At 38.3% G+C, this 23258-nt stretch overlaps 1 protein-coding gene across 2 annotated transcripts in view; it reads left to right on the forward strand.

The window, feature by feature from the left end:
• RAD18 (RAD18 E3 ubiquitin protein ligase) overlaps positions 1 to 23258 on the forward strand; it is a 101865-nt gene that overhangs the window by 58559 nt on the left and 20048 nt on the right. For both annotated transcript variants that reach the window (XM_055342659.1, XM_055342660.1), the window contains 2 exons: positions 4863 to 4997; positions 11230 to 11404. In XM_055342659.1, the coding sequence (XP_055198634.1) occupies positions 4863 to 4997; positions 11230 to 11404 (310 nt within the window). The remainder of the gene's footprint in view (positions 1 to 4862; positions 4998 to 11229; positions 11405 to 23258) is intronic.

Below are 23258 nucleotides of genomic sequence, written 5' to 3' on the forward strand. Positions count from 1 at the left end.
TTTAGAGTGTAGAGGATAAGGAGAGGAGGCAGCTGAGTAAACTGAAGGAGTGGCCAGGAGATAGGAGAACTTACAAATGTGGTATCAGAAAATCTAGGGAAGGGATCCCTGGGTGGCGCAGCGGTTTGGCGCCTGCCTTTGGCCCAGGGCGCGATCCTGGAGACCCGGGATCGAATCCCACGTCGGGCTCCCGGTGCATGGAGCCTGCTTCTCCCTCTGCCTGTGTCTCTGCCTCTCTCTCTCTCTCTCTCTCTCTCTCTCTCTCTCTCTCTCTCTCTCTCTCTCTCTCTGTGACTATCATGAATAAATAAAAAAAGTTAAAAAAAATTAAAAAAAAAAAGAAAAGAAAATCTAGGGAAACCAAGTGTTTCAAGAAGGGAGATATAATAAATTGAGTCAGATACTTACTGTGGAAGGTTGAGTGAGATGGAAGGCAGCAGTACATTTTACAACTCAGAGGCAGCACACTAACTTCAATAAGAATAGTTTCCTAAGGGAGGTGGCATCAGAAACCCCCAAATTGGAGGTAAGGAAGTGAGACTGTTAAGGTGGACAGCGCTTTGGGGAGGTTTTACTCTGTCAGGGAGAGCAGAAAAATGAGGGCATAGCCTGAGGCGGGTGTCAAGGGATGGTTTGGTTTTTGTTTTCAAGTTAGGAGATACTTAACCTACTGGCTTTCAGGTCTTTTTTGACTGCGACCCAGGGTGAGAATTATATTTTGGATATAATTCATCAGGTATTTTATTGTAAAATTAAAAGTTACACAAAGCAATATTTACCCTTCTCATTTTTTTTTAAAGTTGTATTCAGATGTTTTCAAATGATGTTCACATTCCCCTCCCCAACCTTAAATGGCTCCAACATTGGAAAAGATTTTCTATCATTCTTCTCTGAAAATTTCAGTGACTATGAAAAAATATAATTAGTGGGATAATTATGTTCCAAAGCCAGTTAGTTATGCTTATCCGAACCATCCATACTGCATCCTACTCTCTAAGTAAGAGTATGTTTTTAGAGCAGAGAAGTTTACAGAAAGTTCCCATATATCCCCCACCCCTACACATGCATGACCTCTCCCATTATCAACACCCCCCACCAGAGGATACATTTGTTACGGTTGGTGAACCTACATTGACACATGATAATCACTGGAAGACCATAGTTGAGTTTAGGGTTTACTCTTGATATTGGACAGAGAGACAATGACATGTATCACTGTGGTTTTCAGCAGAGTATTTTCACAAAGAATCTTTTGTGCTTTGCCTGTTCATACCCCACCTGCTACAAAAGCCCTGGCAGCCACTGATCTTTTTTATTATCTGCATAGTTTTACCTTTTCCAGAATGTCATATAGTTGACATCATACAATATGTAGTCTTTTCAGATTGTCTTCTGCCACTTGGCAATATGCATTTAAAGTTCCTCGATGTCGTTTCATGGCTTGATAGTGCTTTTCTTTTTAGTGCTGAATAATATTCCATGGTCTAAATGTACTATTGTTTATCCATTCAACTACTGAAGGACATCTTGGTTGCTTATTCTTGCCATTTTTTAATGTACCCTGGCACTTTCCATTCTGTTATTATTTCATTAAGGAAAAATGCTGGTCTATACCTAATTGTATTCATAACCCACACTCTCACTTCCAACAGAACAGTCCCAAGTATATTTGTGTGCCAGTGGGAAAGGTGCCAAAGAGGGGGATATTGATGATGTAAGACAGGGAGAGGGTAATCACAGGTGCCGTATATCTTTGAGAGAAGGCCTTAGTGATGGAATCCAGGGAGTAACTTAGGGCATGGCCTCCCTCCGCCCCCAAGCGGATAGATCTATACCTTTTTTTACTTTCCAGTAAGTTTAAATCCTTGAGGGGTACAGCATCACATGGATTCTGTGGCCAATGGTTTTAGCAGATCAGCAATCTGAAGATTGCTTCAGAGTTTGGCACGAACTTATGCCACTGTTTCCATGAACGAGTTACTTTTCCTCACATTACTCTGATTTTGTTGTTTACCACCAGGGATCATTGTTGTTCTTTGCTTTGTACACATAGGCACATCTCTTGCCTAGGTAGAATTCAGATTCAGCTTGAGCATCAACACCTTCAATTTTAAGAAGGGCCGTGTTCTTCTTCTGTTCCTGAGACCTGGGTTATAGCCAGCAAAAATGGCTTTGGACCACAGCCTCCCAGACATATTTGTCGTTTTAGGAGTCCAGTTCCCACCAGGCCTCTACAGTCTCCACAATGGCCAGATGTTGGCCTTTAATTGCTGCAAGGACAGTTGTTTCTTACTCAGTACAAGGAAGATAAAGTGTATATGCACAGGTGAAGTAATGGTAGCTTGAAGATGACAGAGCTCCTGGTAGAATGTTTGTGTTTTCTCAAAGTAGTGTGAGCCCAGCTGAGAAGGGAGTATTATTGCAGGTCTGGAAAAGTGTGAAGTGGTCATTTTGGAGAATAGTAAAGCAGATTTTGCTAGAGAAATGTGGAAAAGTTGTACAGCAGTGTTGAGTGCCCACTTTAGAGACTAGTCAGTGAGACTAGTCCATTCAGGGTGAAATGAATAAGCCCTAAGTGAATGTTACTCTCTTCTCCATCCAGCTTTAGCTGCTTGGGTGTCCTACATGGTGGGTAAAAAAAATTCATGAGATTTCACTGTGAGAGATACTCCAAACTTGGTCTGTGACTTAAAGTCGATGAGTATCTCGGTGTCATCACTGTGAAGGGTGAGTCTGTCCCACTCTTGGGAGAGCCTGGCTTTGGTCTTGTGTACCTCGGATTCGCAGGCAGATGCTCTGGTTGTAAAAGCTGGTCTAAAAAAGTAGTTAAGGGTGGTGAAGGAGTGAAGAGCTTGACTTGGAGAGGCAGAAAGGGTGATATGATTCAAGTGTTAACAATCTTGAAGAACATGATTTGGGAGAATGTGGGGCCTATTCGTCAGCTTCCCCAATTATCTCAACCACTTAATTTTTTTAAGAGGTAAATTCAGGACATCTAATTAGCAGAACTGAGATTTTAAACTATAAAGTACTCCTTGCCAAATGGCACAGCTCCTAAAATGAGGTGAAGAGGTAAGTGGGAACAATTTCATTAGTCAGAATCTCAGCATTGTTCATCTTTTGAGCAGAGGTTGTTGGACTTCTTGGGCCAAAGCCAGAGCAGTGGCTGCCATTTACTTTTTGGTTTCCAGCCTAGTTGTAGAGGTAATCAGATTAAACAAAGAAAATCTCTTTTTAAACCTGGGATTTTATTACCTCAGAGGAAAAAGTCATTAAGCCTCCTTAACTGTTAATGAGATTACTTGAGCAAGTTTCTTAAGTAATTCTTATACCCATAATTCATACACACGCAACGGCCTTACAGGGAGAAGACCTAGACCAGATCTCACTAAATGACGTAGATTTGATAGTGCTGTGTTACCCTTGCCTGACAGAAACCGTGTGGTGGTGGTGGTGATGGTCAGGGTAGCGCATTGACTCTGGAGCTGAAGGAGGTACAAAATAATCCTCAAATGCACAGAGAGTTAAATAGGACCTGAAAGAACTCACCTAGCTTATTTCCTTAGATAGGATCTCACTTATTTCTGAAAAGCTAACTTTTCCCAGTAATCTTTATGGCCAGCTCATATTTCTTTTGCTGAAATTTTAACCGCTTATTTAAAATTTAACACACACTTCACAACCCATCATGTCAGTTTCACCAGGAGTTTTAAATATACTATATACCATATACATAAATATATTGTGATTAGGAGCAGTCTCTCCCTAAAGTCCAAAGAACAGTCACATTTATAGATCAAGAATATTGAAATCAGTATGTAAGTGGAGGCAAAACTGGCTGCTTCCACAGTGGGGAGGGAAGTCAATTGAACCTTTACCCCACAGGATTTTTCACGTCTGTAAACAAGAATTATTTTCCTTTGCCATCAGTTATTTACAATTTACAGAGCTGTAACATAGCTCAAAGGCAGTGAGTGAATGCCTGGAATCCTGAAAGAGTAGCTATAGAAAATGCATAGTTTTCAATAAAAACACAAATTTTTTCCTACACTCAATTATTTTTAGTGTTGTACCACAGGGAAAATGTTGATTACTATATGAAGACAGCTTCAGAACTTTATTTGCTGCATGATTCTTTCTAAAATGCTTTTTTATGGGATTTATGACATCATTTTGAGTCATGACTCAAGTGTTTGAGGGTGTTAGGTAAATCAAGTGCATCCTCAGCTATTTGAACTACAGTTCAGGCAGGATCAATGCCTGGCTATTCATTATTGAGTAAGTTAATGGGACCTGGAGATCAGGCTTATGTTATTTTCAGATTATTAAAGTAGCCGGTGTTATTAAGATTGGTATGATTACAATATCCTGAGATAAGTGGATTGGGAGTAGGTGGTGGCTATTAAAGGGATCCTGATGGGAAACAGGCAAGAAATGGGAAGGAAAAAGGGAATTGAAATGAATAGCCTTGTTTTAATGATCACCTTTCCTCAAGGCTTCTGCTTTCATACTCAGTTTGTCTTCATGTTAATATTCTTTTGTTTCTTGGGAGTTAGAACTGGTGTCTTTTGTATATATTTAAGAAAGTGGTATCTTTCTCCATCTATCAAAAGCCTTTCAGAATATGGAGTTTTGGGAAAAAAACCTACAGTAGCAAACTAAGAATATCCTGTTTCCCTGTTTTTATCTGAGGAAAGAAGGTAAGAGGGGAGAGGCTTCCACAACCCCCAACCGTTTTTACTTTTGTGCTTGCTAGCTTGTAAATGTAATACAAGTGATTCCCAGGGATGTTATTCTTGAGCAAGCTTGTACACTTCCTGATGTACTTCTATATTTTACAGAGAAGATCTTTTGAATTTTAGGTGAAAAACATCAGAATGAATTTCGGCTTCTGGTGGATCAGGCCAAAAAAGGATACAAGAAAACTGTTGAAATGTCAAAAAAAAAAGTAACAGAAGAAGATGGATCTACAGAAAAGCTGTTACCTGTATTTGTGGGTAAGAGACTTTAATTAAAAACAAAGATATGTTGAATTTCACTATTTATTTTAAGATCTTAGTTATTTTAGAGAGAGAAAGAAAGCACACACATGCCCACGAGTGGGGGGGGAGGGGCTGAGGGCAAGAGAATCTTAAACCTACTTGGTGCTGAGGGTGGAGCTGGATGTGGGGCTCGATCTCACGACCTGAGATCATGACCTGAGCTGAAATCAGGAGTTGGACCCTTAACTACCTGAGCCACCCAGGTGCCCCTGAATTTCACTATTTATTTTTAATATAAAAAGAAAATAAAAACCGTAGGAGTTTACACTTTTATTAGGTATCTGAAGTGGGAAAAAGTAGTTTTAGACATATAGCAGTTGTTAAATGTATACTAAGTTTGTTACTGTGGGGAAAATGATTGGGACAATACCCTGAAGACAAATTTCTGAAGTCTTTCATTTAATGATAAATCAGAAGTTTCTTAGCTATTTCGCTTGAGGATGTTTTCTAGGTGTAGGATTTATTGTTACATATCTTGAGATATCCTACAGGTAATTTTATCTTAGAATAATTTTTGTTATAGTTTACAATGAGCAGTCAGAAATTACCCTGGTGAATGAAACTGTAGACATTCAGAAAGGAAGTAAGGAAAAAAATAATGAGGAAATGAAGAATACTTTTTAAATAAATAGACATGAAGAATTTGTACTAAACGTTTTAATAGGTCACTGGTATTTATTTTAGATGGAATGTTCTGCTAAAAAATCTGAAGCTTATGTACTTGGTGTGCCCACACATAGCACATTCCTTAATTTGGATCCATTTTAAAGTTTGAGATTAAGGGGCACCTGGGTAGCTCAGTCAGTTCAGTGTCTGCCTGTCTTCTGCTCAGGTCATGATCCTGGAGTCCTGGAATCAAGCCCCATGTCAGGTTCCCTGCTTGGCCGGGAGTCGGCTCCTCCCTCTGCCCCTCAGCTGCTAATGCTGTCTCTCAAATAAATAAAATCTTAAAAAATTTTTTTGAGATTAATATTATATTTCTATTGCCAGGGCTTTGGGCCAGAATCATAATGGAGGAAAGTATACAAGAATATTCTGTTTTTTTTTATTGTGATTAATTGTACATAATATAATATTTATCATTTTAACCATTCATAAATATACAATTCAGTGGAATTGTATACATTGAGAATGTTTTATAACAGTTACCACTATCCACACCCAAAACTTTTTCATCATGCAGCATAAACTCTTGTACCCATTAAAAATAATAACTCTTTTCCCCTTTCCTAGCCAAACTCTGGTAATCTCTGTTCTACTTTCTGTGTGAATTTACTTATACTAGGTACTTCGTATAAGTGGAATCATATTAATATTTGTCCTTTGTCAACTTATTTCATTAAGCATGATATTTTCAAGGTCCTGTTGTGTCATATATCAAAATTTCAGTGCTTTTTACGGCCAAATAATATTCTCTTGTGTGTACTTGCCACATTTTGCTTATTTCTTCTTCTATAATGGGTTATTTTCACCTTTTGGCTATTGTGAATAGTGCTGCTATGAAGATTGGTATTCTCTACTTTCCATTCTCTTATAGAATTACCAGAAGTATATATCTGTTTACCTTTAAGAATCCACAAAACTCTTTCTTTCCAAAGCCGCTGCACCATTTAGCATTCCTGCCAAACAGTGCTTAATGATTCCAGTTTCTCTCTATCCTTGCCAATACCTGTTTTGTTTTGTTTTGTTTTGTTTTGACCATAGCCGTCAAGGTAGATGTGAAGTGATATCTCATGGTTTTCATTTGTATTTTCATAATGACTACCAATGTTGAACATCTTTTCATATGCTTATTGGCTATGTGTTTTTCTTTGGAGAAATGTCTGTTCATGCTCTTTGCTCATTTTTCAATTGGGTTTGTTTTTTGTGTTTTTAGGAATTCTTTATATATTCTGGATATTAATCCTTTTTCATTATATGATTTGCAAATATTTGTAAATGTTTTCTTGGTTATCTCTTTGCTTTCATCATAGTTTCTTTTGATGCACAAAGGTACTTAATTTTAATGAAGTCTGTTATATCCATTTTTTTTCTTTTGTTGCCTGTGCTTTTGGTATTATATCCATGAAATTGTTGCCAAATCATTCATGAAGATTTTCCTGTTTTCTCCTTTGAGTTTTATTGTTTTAGCTCTTAAGGTTTAGGTCTGTGATCCTTTTTTTTTTTTTTTAAGATTTTATTTATTTATTTGAGAGAAAGAATGCACAACGGTGGGGGCAGGAGAAGGAGAAGCAGACTCCCTGCTGAGCAGGAAGCCTGATGCGGGGCTTGATTCCAGGACCCTTATATCACAACCTGAACCAAAGGCAGACCTTTAGCCAAATGAGCCACCCAGGCGCCCCTTGTAATCCTTTTTGAGTTAATTTTTGTGTGTACTATAAGGGTTTGACTTCATACTTCTACATGTAGATAAAGCTCCAGTTGTTAAAAAGACTATCCATGTTGAATGCTCTTAATATCCTTGTTAAAAATTAATTGAGTCGGGATCCCTGGGTGGCGCAGCGGTTTGGCGCCTGCCTTTGGCCCGGGGCGCGATCCTGGAGACCCAGGATCGAATCCCACGTCGGGCTCCCGGTGCATGAAGCCTGCTTCTCCCTCTGCCTGTGTCTCTACCTCTCTCTCTCTCTCTCTGTGTGACTATCATAAATTAAAAAAAAAAAAATTAATTGAGTCTATATGTCAGGGTTTATTTCTGTACTCTCTGTTGTACTCTGTGGTCTGTATGTCTGTTCCCATGTCAGCACTATACAGTTACAATTACTGTAGCTTTGTTATAAATTTCAAAGTCAAGAGGTATGAGTCTTCCAACTTTATTCTTTTCAAGATTTTTTTTAAGATTTTATTTATTTATTTATTCATGAGAGAGGGGCGGGGCAGAGACACAGGCAGAGGGAGAAGCAGGCTCCATGCAGGGAGCCTGATGTGGGACTCGATCCCGGGACTCCAGGATCACGCCACACCCTAGGCCAAAGGCAGGTGCTAAACCACTGAGCCACCCAGGGATCCCTCAAGATTGTTTTGACCATTTGGGTCCCTTGAGATTCCATGTGAATTTTAGGATGAATTTTTCTATTTCTGCAAAAAGTTACTGTTGGGATTGAATTGAAACTATAGATTGAGGCAGCCCGGGTGGCTCAGTGGTTTAGCGCTGCCTTCAGCCCAGGGCCTGATCCTGGAGACCCTGGATCGAGTCCCACGTCGGGCTCCCTACATGGAGCCTGCTTCTCCCTCTACCTCACTCTCTCTCTCTCATGAATAAATAAATAAATCTTTAAAAAAAAAAAAGAAACTATAGATTGCTTCGGTTACTTTTGCTATCTTAATAATAATGTCTCCACTTTATGAATACAGGATGTCTTTATAGCTTCTTTAATTTCTTTCAACAATGTTTTGTAGTTTTCAGCATTTAAGTTTTTCACCTCCTTGGTTAGATTTGTTCCTAAAGTCTTATTCTTTTATGTGCTGGTACATTCTTAATTTTTTCTTCTAAATTCTCCTGGTATCATTTAGTAGGTCGCTGATGCTTTTCATGCTCTTTTTGAACCACTTGAGCATGTTCGTTAAATTGTTAAATGTTTTTCCAAGAAAATAGTTTCTGAAAAAAATCTGGCTTAATATTTCAGATTGGGAGAACATTTTTGCTTATTGGTTGAATGTCTCTTGAAAATGATTGCTTATACTCAGGATTGTGCATTGTATGCATATATGCCCATGAATATTGCTCTCTGTGGGATTCAGAGATGGTTGTGCATGAGTGTGCATGTCTGAGGGGTGGAGAGAGTGTGGGAGAGGGGAGGACAGACAGACTGGCACAGGCTGACTGGGAAGTTGAGCTCTGTATAGCATCATACAACCAGTATAGTTTTCGTTCTTTGGAATAAACTTGCCAAAGTTTATATTGGCAAAGTATATTGAAGTGCCAATATAAGTGAACAAGATAGACATTATCTCAAATAAGTCCTTCTCCTGTTTTGTCACATGTCTTTGGGGAGGCTTGATGTTAGAGCCTCAGAGTTGGGGGCTCTGTTTGACGTCCACTTCTGACGTCTATGGACGGATATGAAAGATAGCTGACTTTCAGTGCCCTCAAATTGTTGACTGATACTTGTCCCCAAGAGGGAATTTATCTTGGAAAGGCTTATATAAGAGAGAAAGAATTAAGAAAAGAATATATGTCAGGTGCAAAAATAAAAGATAGGATTTTTTTTTTTTTAGTTTTAAAATTTATTTATGAGAGACACACAGAGGCAGATATAAAGAGGGAGAAGCAGGTTTCTCACAGGGAGCCCAGTGCAGGACTTGATCCCGGGACCAGGATCATGCCCTGAGCCAAAGGCTCAACTGCTGAGCTACCCAGGCATCCCTAAAAGATAGTTGTAAGTTAAATTCCTGCTCCCTGTTTCATAATCTTGATTCCATTCTCCCAGCCAGCTGAGTGTTGAATTGTCTGTGTTCACTGAGTTTACTGGGTGATTGATTGTTCTTAATGTGATCCTTGGCATCTGTTTAGCAGAGGAAATCTTGAGCTCCTGGATGGTTGTTGTGGTTAGCTTCTTCTTTCCTTTTTTCAGATAAATGTTAGAGGGTACAGTTTTGTTTTGGTAATGGTTGGGCTTATTGAAAGCCCGACAACATCAAGAGCTTATTTATAGAAATTACACTTTTGTCACGTATGCTGTTCTTTAGTATAACGAAGACTTCTCATATCTGGAAAAATCTCACTGTATGGACTTGGAAAGGTTTCTTTTTGAAGAATCTGGGACCCCTGGGTGGCTCAGTGGTTGAGCGTCTACCTTTGGCTCAGGTTGTGATCCCTGGGTCCTAGAATTAAGTTCTGCAACGGGGTCTCCACCAGGAGCCTACTTCTCCCTCTGCCTATGTCTTTGCCTCTCTATGTATCTCTCATGAATAAATAAAAACAAAAACTAAAAAACATTTGAAGAACCTGTCTTATACTCTTTCTATAAATTTTCTCTTTATGACAAAACCTTAAGAATTCTTTTTAGTGTCTTTTGTTGAAGGTTACTTGCTTATATAAGTACACTGGATGAGTGATGTGTAAAAGCTCTGCTTCTCTGTGAGGAAACTTACAAAAGGGTGCTCTGTACTATTAGCACATGTGGCTTGCATGCTAAGTATTTACTCAATTCCTGAATCTTAAAGACAGAGCAACTGAAATCTTAGCACAGTCCTGAAACAGGTCGTGAGGGAAAGTCCTGGTCACTGAGGGATGCTTCGTGGATATTATTTTTTGCACTCGTATTTGAAGATACTTGGTCATACCTGTATGTTGCATTCTAGGAAATACTGTCTGCATACCTCTAGCATCCTTTATTTTTATCTGCAACAAGAGACCTTGGAAATTCAGAATATGACAAGGGATACATAGAAATATGACATGTATTAGATCAAACGGAAATACTGGTTATGTCTGATGAGTTTTCATTTTCCATAGTAAATATTAGATTCTTTGTAACAAACAAAAAGAAATGGCCAGATGGATTCACTGCCACATAGTCAGTGACAAATATCCTAGTTCTCTCCTATCATCCATCCGTCCATACATCTATCCATCCATCCATCCATCCATCCATCCATCTGAGAGAGCGTGCACGCCAGCATATGCATGAGAGTGAAGGGAGATACAGAGGGAAGGAGAGAATCTTCATGCAGACTCCCTGCTGAATGTGAAGGAGGGTGTGGGCTCCATTCCATGATCATGACCTGAACCAAAACCAAGAGTCAGACGCTCAACCAGCTGAGCCACCCAGGTGCCCCAAGCCTTTAGTTCTCTCATTCGAATCTTTCATCCTTTTTTGTTGTGCTTCATATGTTTATCAGTTTTCTCTTATCTGTGAAATATGCGGGAATTCTTTAGTAATATTGTAAATAGAAGCCTCATTAGAATTCCATAGTTCACTACTCCTGGTTTTAAAAGGAAAATTTTTTTTAAATTCATTAATCTAGAAATACATAAGTGGGCATTATCATTAGATGGCACATGGTAGTGTTGATTCTCGTGCCCTGACTAGAGTTTTGGACATGCTAGAGTTTTGGAATCAATGTTACAAAAACTTCCATTTTATGACGTATAAATAGCAATATTAAATGTTGTAGAAATAATAAGCATATAGAAGTAGATTTTGTAGAACTTGTAAATATTTTTCTTTCATTTTTCTTTTTTTAGAACGGGAAGATAAAAAAATGAAATTCTCAGATACTTCCCCCATAACAAACCACTTCTCTCAATCAAAGCTGGAATCCCCAGGGAGAATGGAGCCTGATAGACCAGATGATTCTTCCAGTTGTACTGATATTCAAGAAGAAGCTCTTTCTTCATCAGAATCAGACTCATTCAATAGGTAAGAAATCTGTATTACCTGATTATTTTAAATGTCTATTTCCTGCGTATGCTAAGATAGAAAGTAACTTGAAGACCTGGGGCAGTAAAGTGTTGTACCACTTCAGTCTCCTCTTCTGCTTTGTAACTTGAGCAGTGATAGCAAGCAGGAGAGAATTGAAGTGGTTGTAGATAGTTTTCCTGGAGTTGAAAGAGAGAGCATGATAGGCAGTGATATTTTTGTTAGGATAATGAATGAAGAAAATAAGACAACTGTGTTAGAAAATAGAAATGACCAGAAAGACAGTGCATAGGACAGTAAAACAAAAAGGAAAAATTTAGTTGAACAAGTAAGAATGGATGGGGAAGCTTTAAAAATGAAAGATTTGAAGATGAATTGTTTTTCCAAATGATTTTTTAAAAGATATTTTTAAAAGATGATGTATTTTTTTAGAGATGACATACAGTTAAATCATACTTTTGAATAAAAACAAAAAGTAAAAAGTTTTGAATAAAACTTTATGTTCTGGCATTTCACTTTATATCATAGACCATTTGAACCCATGTTTCTACCTTATCTTTATAGGTGTTTTCTCGGGGTGTGGTGTTCTCTTGTGGCTCTTCTCCATAATTGACTGGACTTTCCAGTTTCTGTTAGATACCTACGTTTTCCCCAATGTTCTGCTTACACACCTAAAGCTGTGGTAAAGCTCTGTCTATATAGAGCCTTTTGTTTCTAATAAATTATTTTTAACACCATTTTGACCATGGGAGGTGTTGCTGCCTTCTCAATGCATTGTATCAGTTTTAAATGCTATCATCAGAATGTGAATATGTCTTAGAAACTTTTAGTCTTTGATAGTCCTTCACTTAAAAATTAGCAGTACTCTAGAATGATAGACTCTGTCTATCTGAAACATCAAATTATAAATTTTTTTTAAGAGGAGTGTACTCAAAACCCTCTGCTTTACTAGGATTCTTGGGGAACGGTTCCAAATTATTAAGGGTTAGGCATTTGGAATGGAAAACGTCTTACCTCACCCCTACTGTTTTCAAGGCCATTGACATATCTCAAGCTGGGTAAGGGAAGAACACATGGTGATCTGCGTGTTGTCCATTTTGTCTGAGGGTGTGATACTGCTGCACAGTTTCTCTACATCAGGCTGTTCCTGTAAGTTCAGTAGGCAGTATTTGTTTTTAAACACAAGTCATGTAGGAATACAAAGTAAAAATGGAGGAAAATCAGAGTCCAGAGGAGTAAGAGTTCATTTTTAACCATAGTCGCAGAATGCCTGAATGTCTGGGAATGCCAGGGTGAGTTTGAATTTGAAGTAGGGGAATGGAAGAAAGTGTAAGAGGAAATACATGGCAGCCAGCTGTATATTTATATATTTGGCGCTGAGAGGATGGAAGTACGGTCAGTTTGTTGAGGTCTTGGCCTCAGATAGATTTATTGGCATCACCGAAATGTGAGAGGTTTATTAAACCGCTAAAAAAAAATTTTTTTTGGGGGGGGGTCCCTGGGTGGCTTAGCGGTTTCGTGCCTGCCTTCCGCCCAGGACATGATCCTGGAGTCCTGGGATCGAGTCCCACATCAGGCTCCCTGCATGGAGCCTGCTTCTCCCTCTGTCTGTGTCTCTGCCTCTCTTTCTCTCTCTCATGAATAAATAAATAAAATCTTTAAGAAAAAAAAATTTTTTAATGTAAGGTCTTATATTTATTTCACATTTTAATTAGTTCGGCATATGTATATGTCTATATACACATAACATAAGCCCATATCCAGAGCAACTACCCACTAATTACAATTTTTAGCAGCTGTGTTGAAACATAATCATAATTTACATTCCATACAACCCACTTGTGCATGTGTACAATTTAATGGTTTTTAGTATGTTCACAAATATGTACAGCCATCACCACAATTTTATTTATTTATTTGTTTATTTATTTACTTTTAAAGATTTTATTTATTCATAGAGACAGAGGGAGAGAGGGGCAGAGACACAGGCAGAGGGAGAAGTAGGCTCCATACAGGAAGCCCAGCGTGGGACTCGATCCCGGGTCTTCAGGATCACACCTGGCTGCAGGCGGTGCTAAACCGCTGTGCACCAGGGCTGCCCCATCACCACAATTTTAGAACATTTTCTTTTTCTTTTTTTTTTTTTTAATTTTTATTTACTTATGATAGTCACAGAGAGAGAGAGAGAGAGGCAGAGACACAGGCAGAGGGAGAAGCAGGCTCCATGCACCGGGAGCCCGACATGGGATTCGATCCCGGGTCTCCAGGATCGCGCCCTGGGCCAAAGGCAGGCGCTAAACTGCTGCGCCACCCAGGGATCCCATTTTAGAACATTTTCATCACCCCAAAAAGAACTCTCATACTCATTAACAGTTACTTCCTACTTCCTTCTGACTCTGCCAGCCCCTGGCAGCTACTCATGTACCTTCTGTCTCTGTAGATTTGCCTCTTCTGGACAATCCACAGCAATCAGATCATAGAGTGTGTGGTCTTTGTGACTGGCTTCTGTTAGCATAATATTTTCAAGGTTCATGTTGTAGCCTATTTCAGTGTTGTATGGCTTTACATTGAAGAATATTGTTTTGTATGGGTATACGTATGAAATGAATAATAATATTCATTTATTAGCTGATGGACATGTGGATTGTTTCTGATTGCATTCCTACAACGAAAAAGAATCCTTGAGTTTGCTTGTATACTTTGGAAGCAGAGCTTTAGAGACAGTATATGAGGATTTGCTCGGCTTACCTTGAGAAAGTTGGCAGTGTCTACTACTCATATTTTAAGTTTGAGTAACTGCTATATACATTGTAAATATTAAGATTCTAATCCTTAAATTTTTTATTTTATTTTAATTCTTTAATTTACATTTTTTATCATTTTTCCATGTAAGATTTTTAAGATTAAAAGAATATGTTCCTTATATAATACCTAGAAACGAAGGCTAACAGAGTAAGAGTGAAGTGAGCCTTGACTAGTGATATTTCATTTGGTACCAAAACAGACCATTGGGTAACTCATTCAGGAGTAGACTGTGGAGGAATAAGTATGCAGCGGAAGCCGCTCTGATGTAGCAGGAAAAGTAGTAGGGCATAGAATTGAGTGGCTTTGCACTACGATCTACTGGGTGATTTGGGAATCAATCTTTTGAAGTCTTTCCATTTCTATGAAAAACATATAAAAATATCTTATTTCAGATCTGTTGGGTAGATGAAATGAGGTAGTAGATTTGAGAATCTTTGGCAAATATATGATTATTCTACTTTTATGAAGATGAAATCAATTATGTCTCCTTCATTAATGCTACAAAAATTGGGACTCTGGCTGGACATTGTATCTCCTTCATTCTAAATCTTCACCTGTGTCATAGAGTAAATCCCACAAGTTATCTTTTTATCCCTCCCTATTTCTGTTCTGAACTTTGCTAGAGAAAGCTGTGAGCCTGGGCTAAAGTAGTTCCATTCAAAATTCATTGAATCCAGCCTCGGCTGGGTGCTTACTAGTGAGGCATAGTCTTCTAAGTTACTCTCTATTGCATTTCCCATGGTACCTGTTCCACACCAGTTACCTGCATGTTTCCTCATCTTCGATAGATGCCATGTCAGCTAATCTGCCCTACCTCCAGCTCTTCCTTTCCATTTTGAGTTTGGTTTTTTTTTGTTTTGTTTTGTTTTATAATTTCTAACCTCTTCTTTCCTGTTTATCATAAGAGAAAGACATTTTAGTTTCAGGTGTACGGTATAGTGATTTGACAATTCTATACATTGTTTAGTGCTCATCATATTAAGTGTGCTGCTTATCCCCTTTGCCTGTTTCACTCTTCCCTCTGGTAACCATCAATTTATTCTCTATGGTTAAGAGCTATTTCTTAGTTCATCTCTTTTTTTTTCCTTTGTCCATTTGTTTTGTTTCTTCAGTTCCATATATGAGTGAAACCATATGGTATTTGTCTTTTTCTAACTGACTTATTTCACTTAACATTATACTCTACCTCCGTCCATGTTGTTAAAAATGGCAAGATTTCATTCTTTTTCATGGCTGAATAATATTCCATCACACACACACCTTTCTTTATCCATTCATCAATTGTTGGACAATTGAGCTGCTTCCATATCTTGGCTATTATAAATAATGCTGCTATAAAGAAGACATTTTATTTCTTAAGATAAATTCATCTACTTCCTCTAAGACATTACTTTGCCAGTCATCCCTCGGGTTTGCTCTTGGATGGCCCCTTTCAGCCCTTCCTCTAATCTCTTTCTCTCTGATTCTTCCCACTAAGCAGGAAGCAGTTTCTACTTAACTTTGAATTCCTATAACAGTGTACCTGAATTCCATAGCACTTTATTTAAATCAGATCCTATCTTGTATTATAGTTATTTGAGTATTTTTGTCATTCCTATAATTACCTATCAAAGTCCTTAAGAATGAAGTCCATCACTCATTTTCAAAAAAATCTCCTGTCAGTGGTTTACTACTAGTCTCCTGTGGTAGACCACTAGACCTTTATTAAGTGAATGATTTGTTAATTGTAAGACATAACATTTTCTGTTTTGCATTTTAATGTCTGAAATTGTGATGTGTATTCTAATCGATGGCATCTTACAGCTGCTACCTGACAAGTTGTAGTTGTGATGTAGTTTGTGTCATGGCTCTCCAGACTATCATTTCACTTGCGTTACATGCATTGTTAGCATTACATTGGTTTGTCATTAAAATATCTTCCACAAAGTAATGAGAGAAAAAAAAGTTATTGTGTATGAAAAAAAGTACAGTAGAGTATAAGTTAATATTCATCATTGGATGAATGGCTGCAATTCCATATTCTTGCAAAACAATCAAATGATTTATAGGACATGGGAAAGAAAGATGCCACAAGCCTGGAGACTCATTATAATTGTATTAATGAACAATGTGCAAAGGGTATTCTCTTACATCACCAACTGAATGCGGGAGAAATGGTTAAATCCCTTGGAATAGATGGAAGAAATTTAAAACAATAACAACATGACTGATTCACATGTTGCAAAAGACTATTACTAGGGTGTTCCACATCAATTTGTCAGATCCTTCTTGATGTCTTTGTACAGAAGCTGCTTCTAGTCACATGTGATGTGATTGAGGAAAGAGACAAAATTAGGAAAGGAGTTTGTAAAGTGGATGTCACTGCCTTCAATGAGATTCCTGAAGATACTAGTCAAGTATTTTTGAGAAATGCTGTTATCTCTGGTGCTCTTGGTAGTACAAAGTGTAGCTTTGTGAGGGAAAACTCAAACTTCATAGATACTGAGTCAGAACGTGAGGAAGAAGAGTCAGGCTCCAAGTCTGAAGACGTTTTGGGAATACTTTAACCAGTTTATTTCAGTTCTTTTTTTTATAGTGCACAATAGTGTAAAATAGAAACCTATGTCCATTGGTTTATAGAACTCTCTGGATATGTAAATTAAAAATTTTAAGTGAAAAGGAAGTCTTTTTATTTTATTTTTTTTTTTTACGATTTATTTATTGAGAGAGAGAGGTCGGGGAGGGGCAGAGGGAGAGAATCTTCAAGCAGACTCCCTGCTGAGTGCAGAGCCTGATGTGGGGCTCTATCTCATGACCCATGAGGTCATGACCTGAACCGAAACCAGGAGTCAGTCACAAACAACTGAGCCACTTAGCCATCCCAGGAAGTCTTATATCATAGTTGAATTGACCTTAATTTTTTCTTTCCTTCTTTTTCTTTTTTAAAGATTTTATTTATTTATTCATGAGAGACAAAGAGAGGCAGAGACACAGGCAGAGGGAGAAGCAGGCTCCATGCAGGGAGCCCGATGTGGGACTTGACCCCAGGACCCCAGGATCACACCCTGGGCTGAAGGCAGGCACTCAACCACTGAGCCACCCAGGTGCCCCAACCTCAATATTTTTTTTCTTTTTTAAAGATTTTATTCATTTATTTGAAGGGGGGGGGGCAGAGACACAGGCAGAGGGAAAAGCAGGCTCCATGCAGGGAGCCCAACGTGGGACTCGATCCTGGGTCCCCAGGATCATGCCCCAGACCGAAGGTGGCGCTAAACCATCATATTTTATAATTTTTTATGCTTTTTTAGTCTTTTTTTTTTTTAAGAGGAAAGTCACACACAAAGTGAGTGCAAATATATTGTGAATTGTTCTGAATTCATGCAGTCATGCTTTAATATAGAGTATAGATCTTACCATTAGATTGTTGAATATAGATGTTAGGTTTTTTTGTATTGGAACAATATTCAGACTTATAAAAATATGGCCGACTGACAACTAAGAATAATCTTATTTTAAGACCCAATAGGGGGGATCCCTGGGTGGCGCAGTGGTTTGGCGCCTGCCTTTGGCCCAGGGCGCGATCCTGGAGACCCGGGATCAAATCCCACGTCGGGCTCCCGGTGCATGGAGCCTGCTTCTCCCTCTGCCTGTGTCTCTGCCTCTCTCTCTCTCTCTGTGACTATCAAAAAATAAATAAAATTAAAAAAAATTAAAAAAAAAAAAGACCCAATAGGTATATCTAGTCCAAGTAATTATTAGGATGAAGCTACTTTGTTGCTAACTTGATTCTTAACTCTTAAGTAAGTCCTTTTTTTAGAATTTGAATTATGAATGCTATATATTGAGTCTCTGGTGCCATCCTGAAGACCGATGATAAACACATTGATTAGAATTTTATATTTTTGTACAGCTTCTTGCTAGATGATTTCCGGGAGTTCAAGAGACATGTCCAGATTTCCGTAAAATAACTTATTGTTCTTCTTAATGAAAAGGAGAGAGCTTTTGTTCCCTGAGTTTTGGCAAGCAGAAAAAACTGCATTTTTATTGAGGGCTACATCATAAGAAAAGATGCTTTTGATTATGGCCCTATGGAGGAAGCTTTATCTTCATGCAGAGATGAATAGTAGTCATACTTTTATTTGGAGGAACCTTCAGATCATTATTTTAAAAATACATATTTGTGCACTTTAGTTCTAGGCAAAAGAATTTATAAAGAGATGTGTTTTGCCCTAACTGGAGAAATTTGTTTTTTTTTGTTTTGTTTTGTTTTGTTTTTGTTTTTTTCTAACTGGAGAAATTTGAATTAGGTCTATAGATTAGATAGTATTACTATGTCAGTATTCAGTTTCCTGATTTTGATAATTTCATTGTGGTCATATATATAAGTGAATGAGGTTGTTCTGAAGAAGCACACACTAAACAGCTAAAGGGTGTAATGGCTCCAATGTACTTTTAGTGGTTAAAAAAATAAGAGTGTGTGTGTGAGCACACACATACACGCATACAGAGCCACTTTTTGTAGCTTTGAAATTATTAAAATTAAATTTTTTAAGAAGTCATTGTCCATAATCAAAGAAGTTTGTTGATACTAGGAAATTTTCTAAAGGAAAGACTTATACTTAGGATTTATTGACCAAAAAAAAGTGGTCTCCATAGGGTGGTAAGTATGGTTTTCACTTAACTCAGTCCGTCAGTTCAGGACCAACCCTGCTAGGTTATCTCTGCTTTGGCATGTTAGAGGACTTGGGCTAATGAAGTGGGGACTGGGATTTCAGTACTCGCAAAGACCAACTAATTTCACCATTTGGTAATCTATGTTAACCTTCTTGAAGATGCTAGTTTTTTGTCGTAAGTGAATCTGAGTCAGATAAGGTGTGAATGAATGCATTTTAACTTTTCACAATTTCTGGCAGAAACAGTACCTTTTCTCTGATACTAAATCAGGAGCAGCAACTTTGTAGGAAATCCAACACATAGGCACAGAACACTCCACTGTTTGACAGAGAGACTTAAACATTGGCCATGTATTTGGTATATTTCGGTGCAACTTTTCTTCACTTTTCAGTCATTTTTGGAAGAGCTGTCTGTTCAGAATTCTTGAGAACAAGAGAACAATAACAAAAAACACAAAAATGTGAAGAAATCTTGATTACTATTTGTTGGAAGACTCAAGGAGTAAATGTCAGTCTTTCGTAAGTGCTGAATAAATTGAAGAATAATGGCACAGTCTTAACAGAAAAGATGCCATTGTGACATTCATCTAAGGAGTGTTGAATACTGGCCTGTTGATAAGACCAAGTTAAGTTTATTACTTACTGAAGGAACAGGGGGACGCTACTTCTACCATCAGTCAGAGTAGTCTCTTCCAGCCAGGAGGTCAGAGTTGAGATGCGTGTTGAGATTTCAAAGTTTGGTTTCAGACAGGTCTTTCCTTGCAGATCTTCGTTAGAATTGGATAAACCTAAGCTGAAAATTGGTGAATACAGCAATATGAGGCTTTGAAGAGGTGATGGGTACAAAGAATCCTTTTCTATTGAAAAGCTGATGGGGTCTTTTAAGTTTTTGGACTCAACAATAAAGTTATTCACAATTTTTATCTTCCTAGACAAGAGTCTCCTGATTAGTAAAGTATATTGGTGAAGCCTTGTTTATGTGAGCAGTAAGGTGTGTGATTTTGATGTTTGAGTACTAAGAGTGCTGCATGTGTTACATCATTTAGCCCACAGGCAAACCCATTGTAAAGATGTGGAAATGAAAGGCTAAAGGAGTTAAATAAGTTGCTTAAGGTTGTATGTATAGATTGTGGCAATATCGGAATTTGAAGCTAGGTATAGTTTACCTCAGAATCCAAGTTCTCCTGACTGATAATGCTGCTGACCAAGTTGCCTTGCTTTTCACATTCTTGAAAGAGTGGAAATACGCAGTTATTGAGATGGTTAGGTTTCCTGAGAAGACCCCAAGACAAGGATTTCAGTGGAAGCAGTTAATTTGGAAGGTAAAGGAACCATGATAGGGAGTGGGCACGTGAGACAGAAAAGGGAAGGGAGCATGCTATCAAACCAGATTATCACTGTGAGCAAGCAAAGTTTTTATCAAAACCACTTGGAACTAGATGCTGGTTTAAAACAACTCAGGCAAGGAGTAAAGGAGTCAGTTACTTGGTTGAGGGCTGTTCTCTGCTACTTGCAAGCCGCCTCTCCTCCTACACTGGTGACAGAGCAGGCTCCACCAGAGCAAGGACAACTGACAAAGGCCCTAACAGTTGCAATTCAAGCCTGGTACACTGAAGGGATTAGAGTAGAGGGATCAGGGCAGGTTACCAATGGGATCTGCCAAAGCAGTGATTCCAACTGAAGATAGGAAAATGGTTTGGTTTTATGTATGCTTTATCAATACAAATAGGGGTCCCCTAGGCTTTTGCCTAGATCTCTTGTCCAAAAGAGTGTAATAATGTCTTTAGGCATTCCAGAGCTAACTGCACCTCTGCACATCTGTTTGCCAAGCACACTTGCCCATTGCTACCAGGAACGGAAGAGATAAGGATGTCTGGGGGCTGTTAAAGAAGTGATAGACAAGGAAATATCAGGGGGGAGAAAGGGACATTATCTAGAAAGCTCTGAGAGAGATGAGTCCACTAACGGATGGGAGAAAATGTGCTTGTTGATGAGAAACAATTTACTTTTTCGTCTTGTGTGATAATAAACTGAAGTATGAAATAATCTGTCATCGTACTAAAGTTTGCCAACATACTGAATAAAAATCTCTCGGCCTTAGGCAGAAAATCACAAGCACAGAACTGGGAGTTCTTTGATTGTCAGGCTTATTTCCTTATTATCCTGCTTTGTTTCTCCTTAATAGAGATAACTGTACCGTTAATGGCCCTTGTGCCTATGGACATCCTCTCCCACTTCTGAAGTTACTCTGCTGGCTGTAGCACAACAGGCCTGCTGGTCTTTTTTTTAGGAAGATCTTTCAAAGTACCTTACTAATAAGTGACAATATTGTGTGACTTTGAACCTTCCTTGGACATTATAAAAAAAAAAATCTAACCTACTTGGCACATCTAATCTAATGGTAATCATTTCTGAATGTTTTTTTTATACACAATTACTTCCTTATTCATGTTTAGGAATTAGAAAGTGGTATTTTGCAGCGTAGTTATTTACACTATTTGTTTTGCATTGATGTGTGGACCTTAAACATTTGTCTAATATGTATGTGCTGGCGTTTCTCCCCGACTTACTTCAGAAGACTTTAATCTTATCCATCTGTAGTTTAACATAATTTTTTTTTTCTGTCATGATAGCTATGTGCCCTTGTCTGGGTGGCAAATGGAAGCCAGGTCATTGGAGTGGAAGATTACATAAACAAGGCTAAAGCTTTCAATGTGATATAGGGTGGACTCATGGCTAGCTTACTATATAAATTCAGAGGTATACATATCGAGTTATGTATAGATCTGCATAAGTAAGTGAGCTAATGTACACACATGTATTTCCTTGCTCTGTCAGCTGTCAGGGCCAAGAAGCAAGGGCACTACCATCACAGCCAGCACACCTAACGCGTTGATCTTGGTTTCTAATATTCCTCAAAAGAAGGAATTTCTTGGAGAAATGGCTGATTCTACGGCTGGGGCAGGAAGCATGACAATGCCAGGAAAAGTGTTAGAAAAAGAAAGAGAAAAAGGAGGGATGGAGGGAGGGGGTAACGAGAGTGTGGAAGGGAAGTGAAGGGAAAGAAAAAGAAAACAAAAACCTGACAGACACTACCTCAACCAAGAGATTAAGGTCATCATCAACAATGATGTTATATTGATGGCATGTTCTCTTGATAGGATATTGTGGGAATGATACTTTACCTCTCTAGTGTTCCTCCTGAAAACTCAATAATCTCAGTCAAATTGTGAAAAAAAACATCAGACAAACTCCAGTTGAAGGTCATTGTACAAAACACCTGACTAGCACTCCTCAAACTGTCAGGATTATCATTTCTGATAGAGACCAGGAGAGCCTGAGCAACTGTCAGTCTAGAGTTGCCTGAGGAGACCTGAGGACTAAATGTAAAGTGGCATCCTGGATAGGATCCTGAAACAACAGTAAAAAGACATTAGTCAGAGACAAAACAAATATAACTCAGGTGTGGGACTTCGCTTAATAATAATGTATTATTGCTTCCTTGATTGTAACTAATGAATCCGATTAGTGTAAGCTGTTAACAGAAGAAATTGAAATGTGGGAATGTTCTATACTATCTTTACAACTTTCTGTCAATCTAAAACTATTCTAGGGATCCCTGGGTGGCGCAGCGGTTTGGCGCCTGCCTTTGGCCCAGGGCGCGATCCTGGAGACCCGGGATCGAATCCCACATCGGGCTCCCGGTGCATGGAGCCTGCTTCTCCCTCTGCCTCTCTCTCTTTCTCTCTGTGACTATCATAAATAAATAAAAATTTTAAAAAAATTTCAAAAAAAATAAAACTATTCTAAAATAAAAAGTTTATTTAAAAAAATAATCAGGGCAGCCCAGGTGACTCGGTGGTTTATCACTGCCTTCAGCCCAGGGTCTGATCCTGGAGACCTGGGATGGAGTCTGGCTTCCTGCATGGACCCTGTCTGTCTGTCTGTCTGTCTGTGTCTCTCTCTCTCTCTCTCTCGTAAATAAATAAAATCTTTAAAAATAAATAAATAAGTAAATAAAAAATAAATTAGACACTTTCTGGGTTGTAGTAAGTTTAGTTATTGAACGCTTCCTTTTTTCCTTTTACTTAACATTACTTGTTACATTTAATTTATAAATTAATAAAACCCTATTTTAATGCATTGTATAAAATGTATTATTAAAAATGTATTATTATTTTGTGCTATGCTAAAATTTAATCCATAAAATGTGGCCTGAGGGAAGAATTCTGATTTCCTTTCCAATGTCTTTTATTTTTAATCGGTTTTGCTTTCTTGTACTAGTATTTTTACTCTATAGAATGATTTCCCCTCCAAGGATGTAGCTCAGCCTTTCCATTTCATAATAAGAGAAAACACGCACAGTTTACAATATGCCTCATCCCCTTCGGTTACCA

Source organism: Nyctereutes procyonoides, unplaced genomic scaffold (genome assembly GCF_905146905.1).
Source record: "Nyctereutes procyonoides isolate TBG_1078 unplaced genomic scaffold, NYPRO_anot_genome, whole genome shotgun sequence".
In the NCBI taxonomy this organism is placed as follows: Eukaryota; Metazoa; Chordata; class Mammalia; order Carnivora; family Canidae; genus Nyctereutes; species Nyctereutes procyonoides.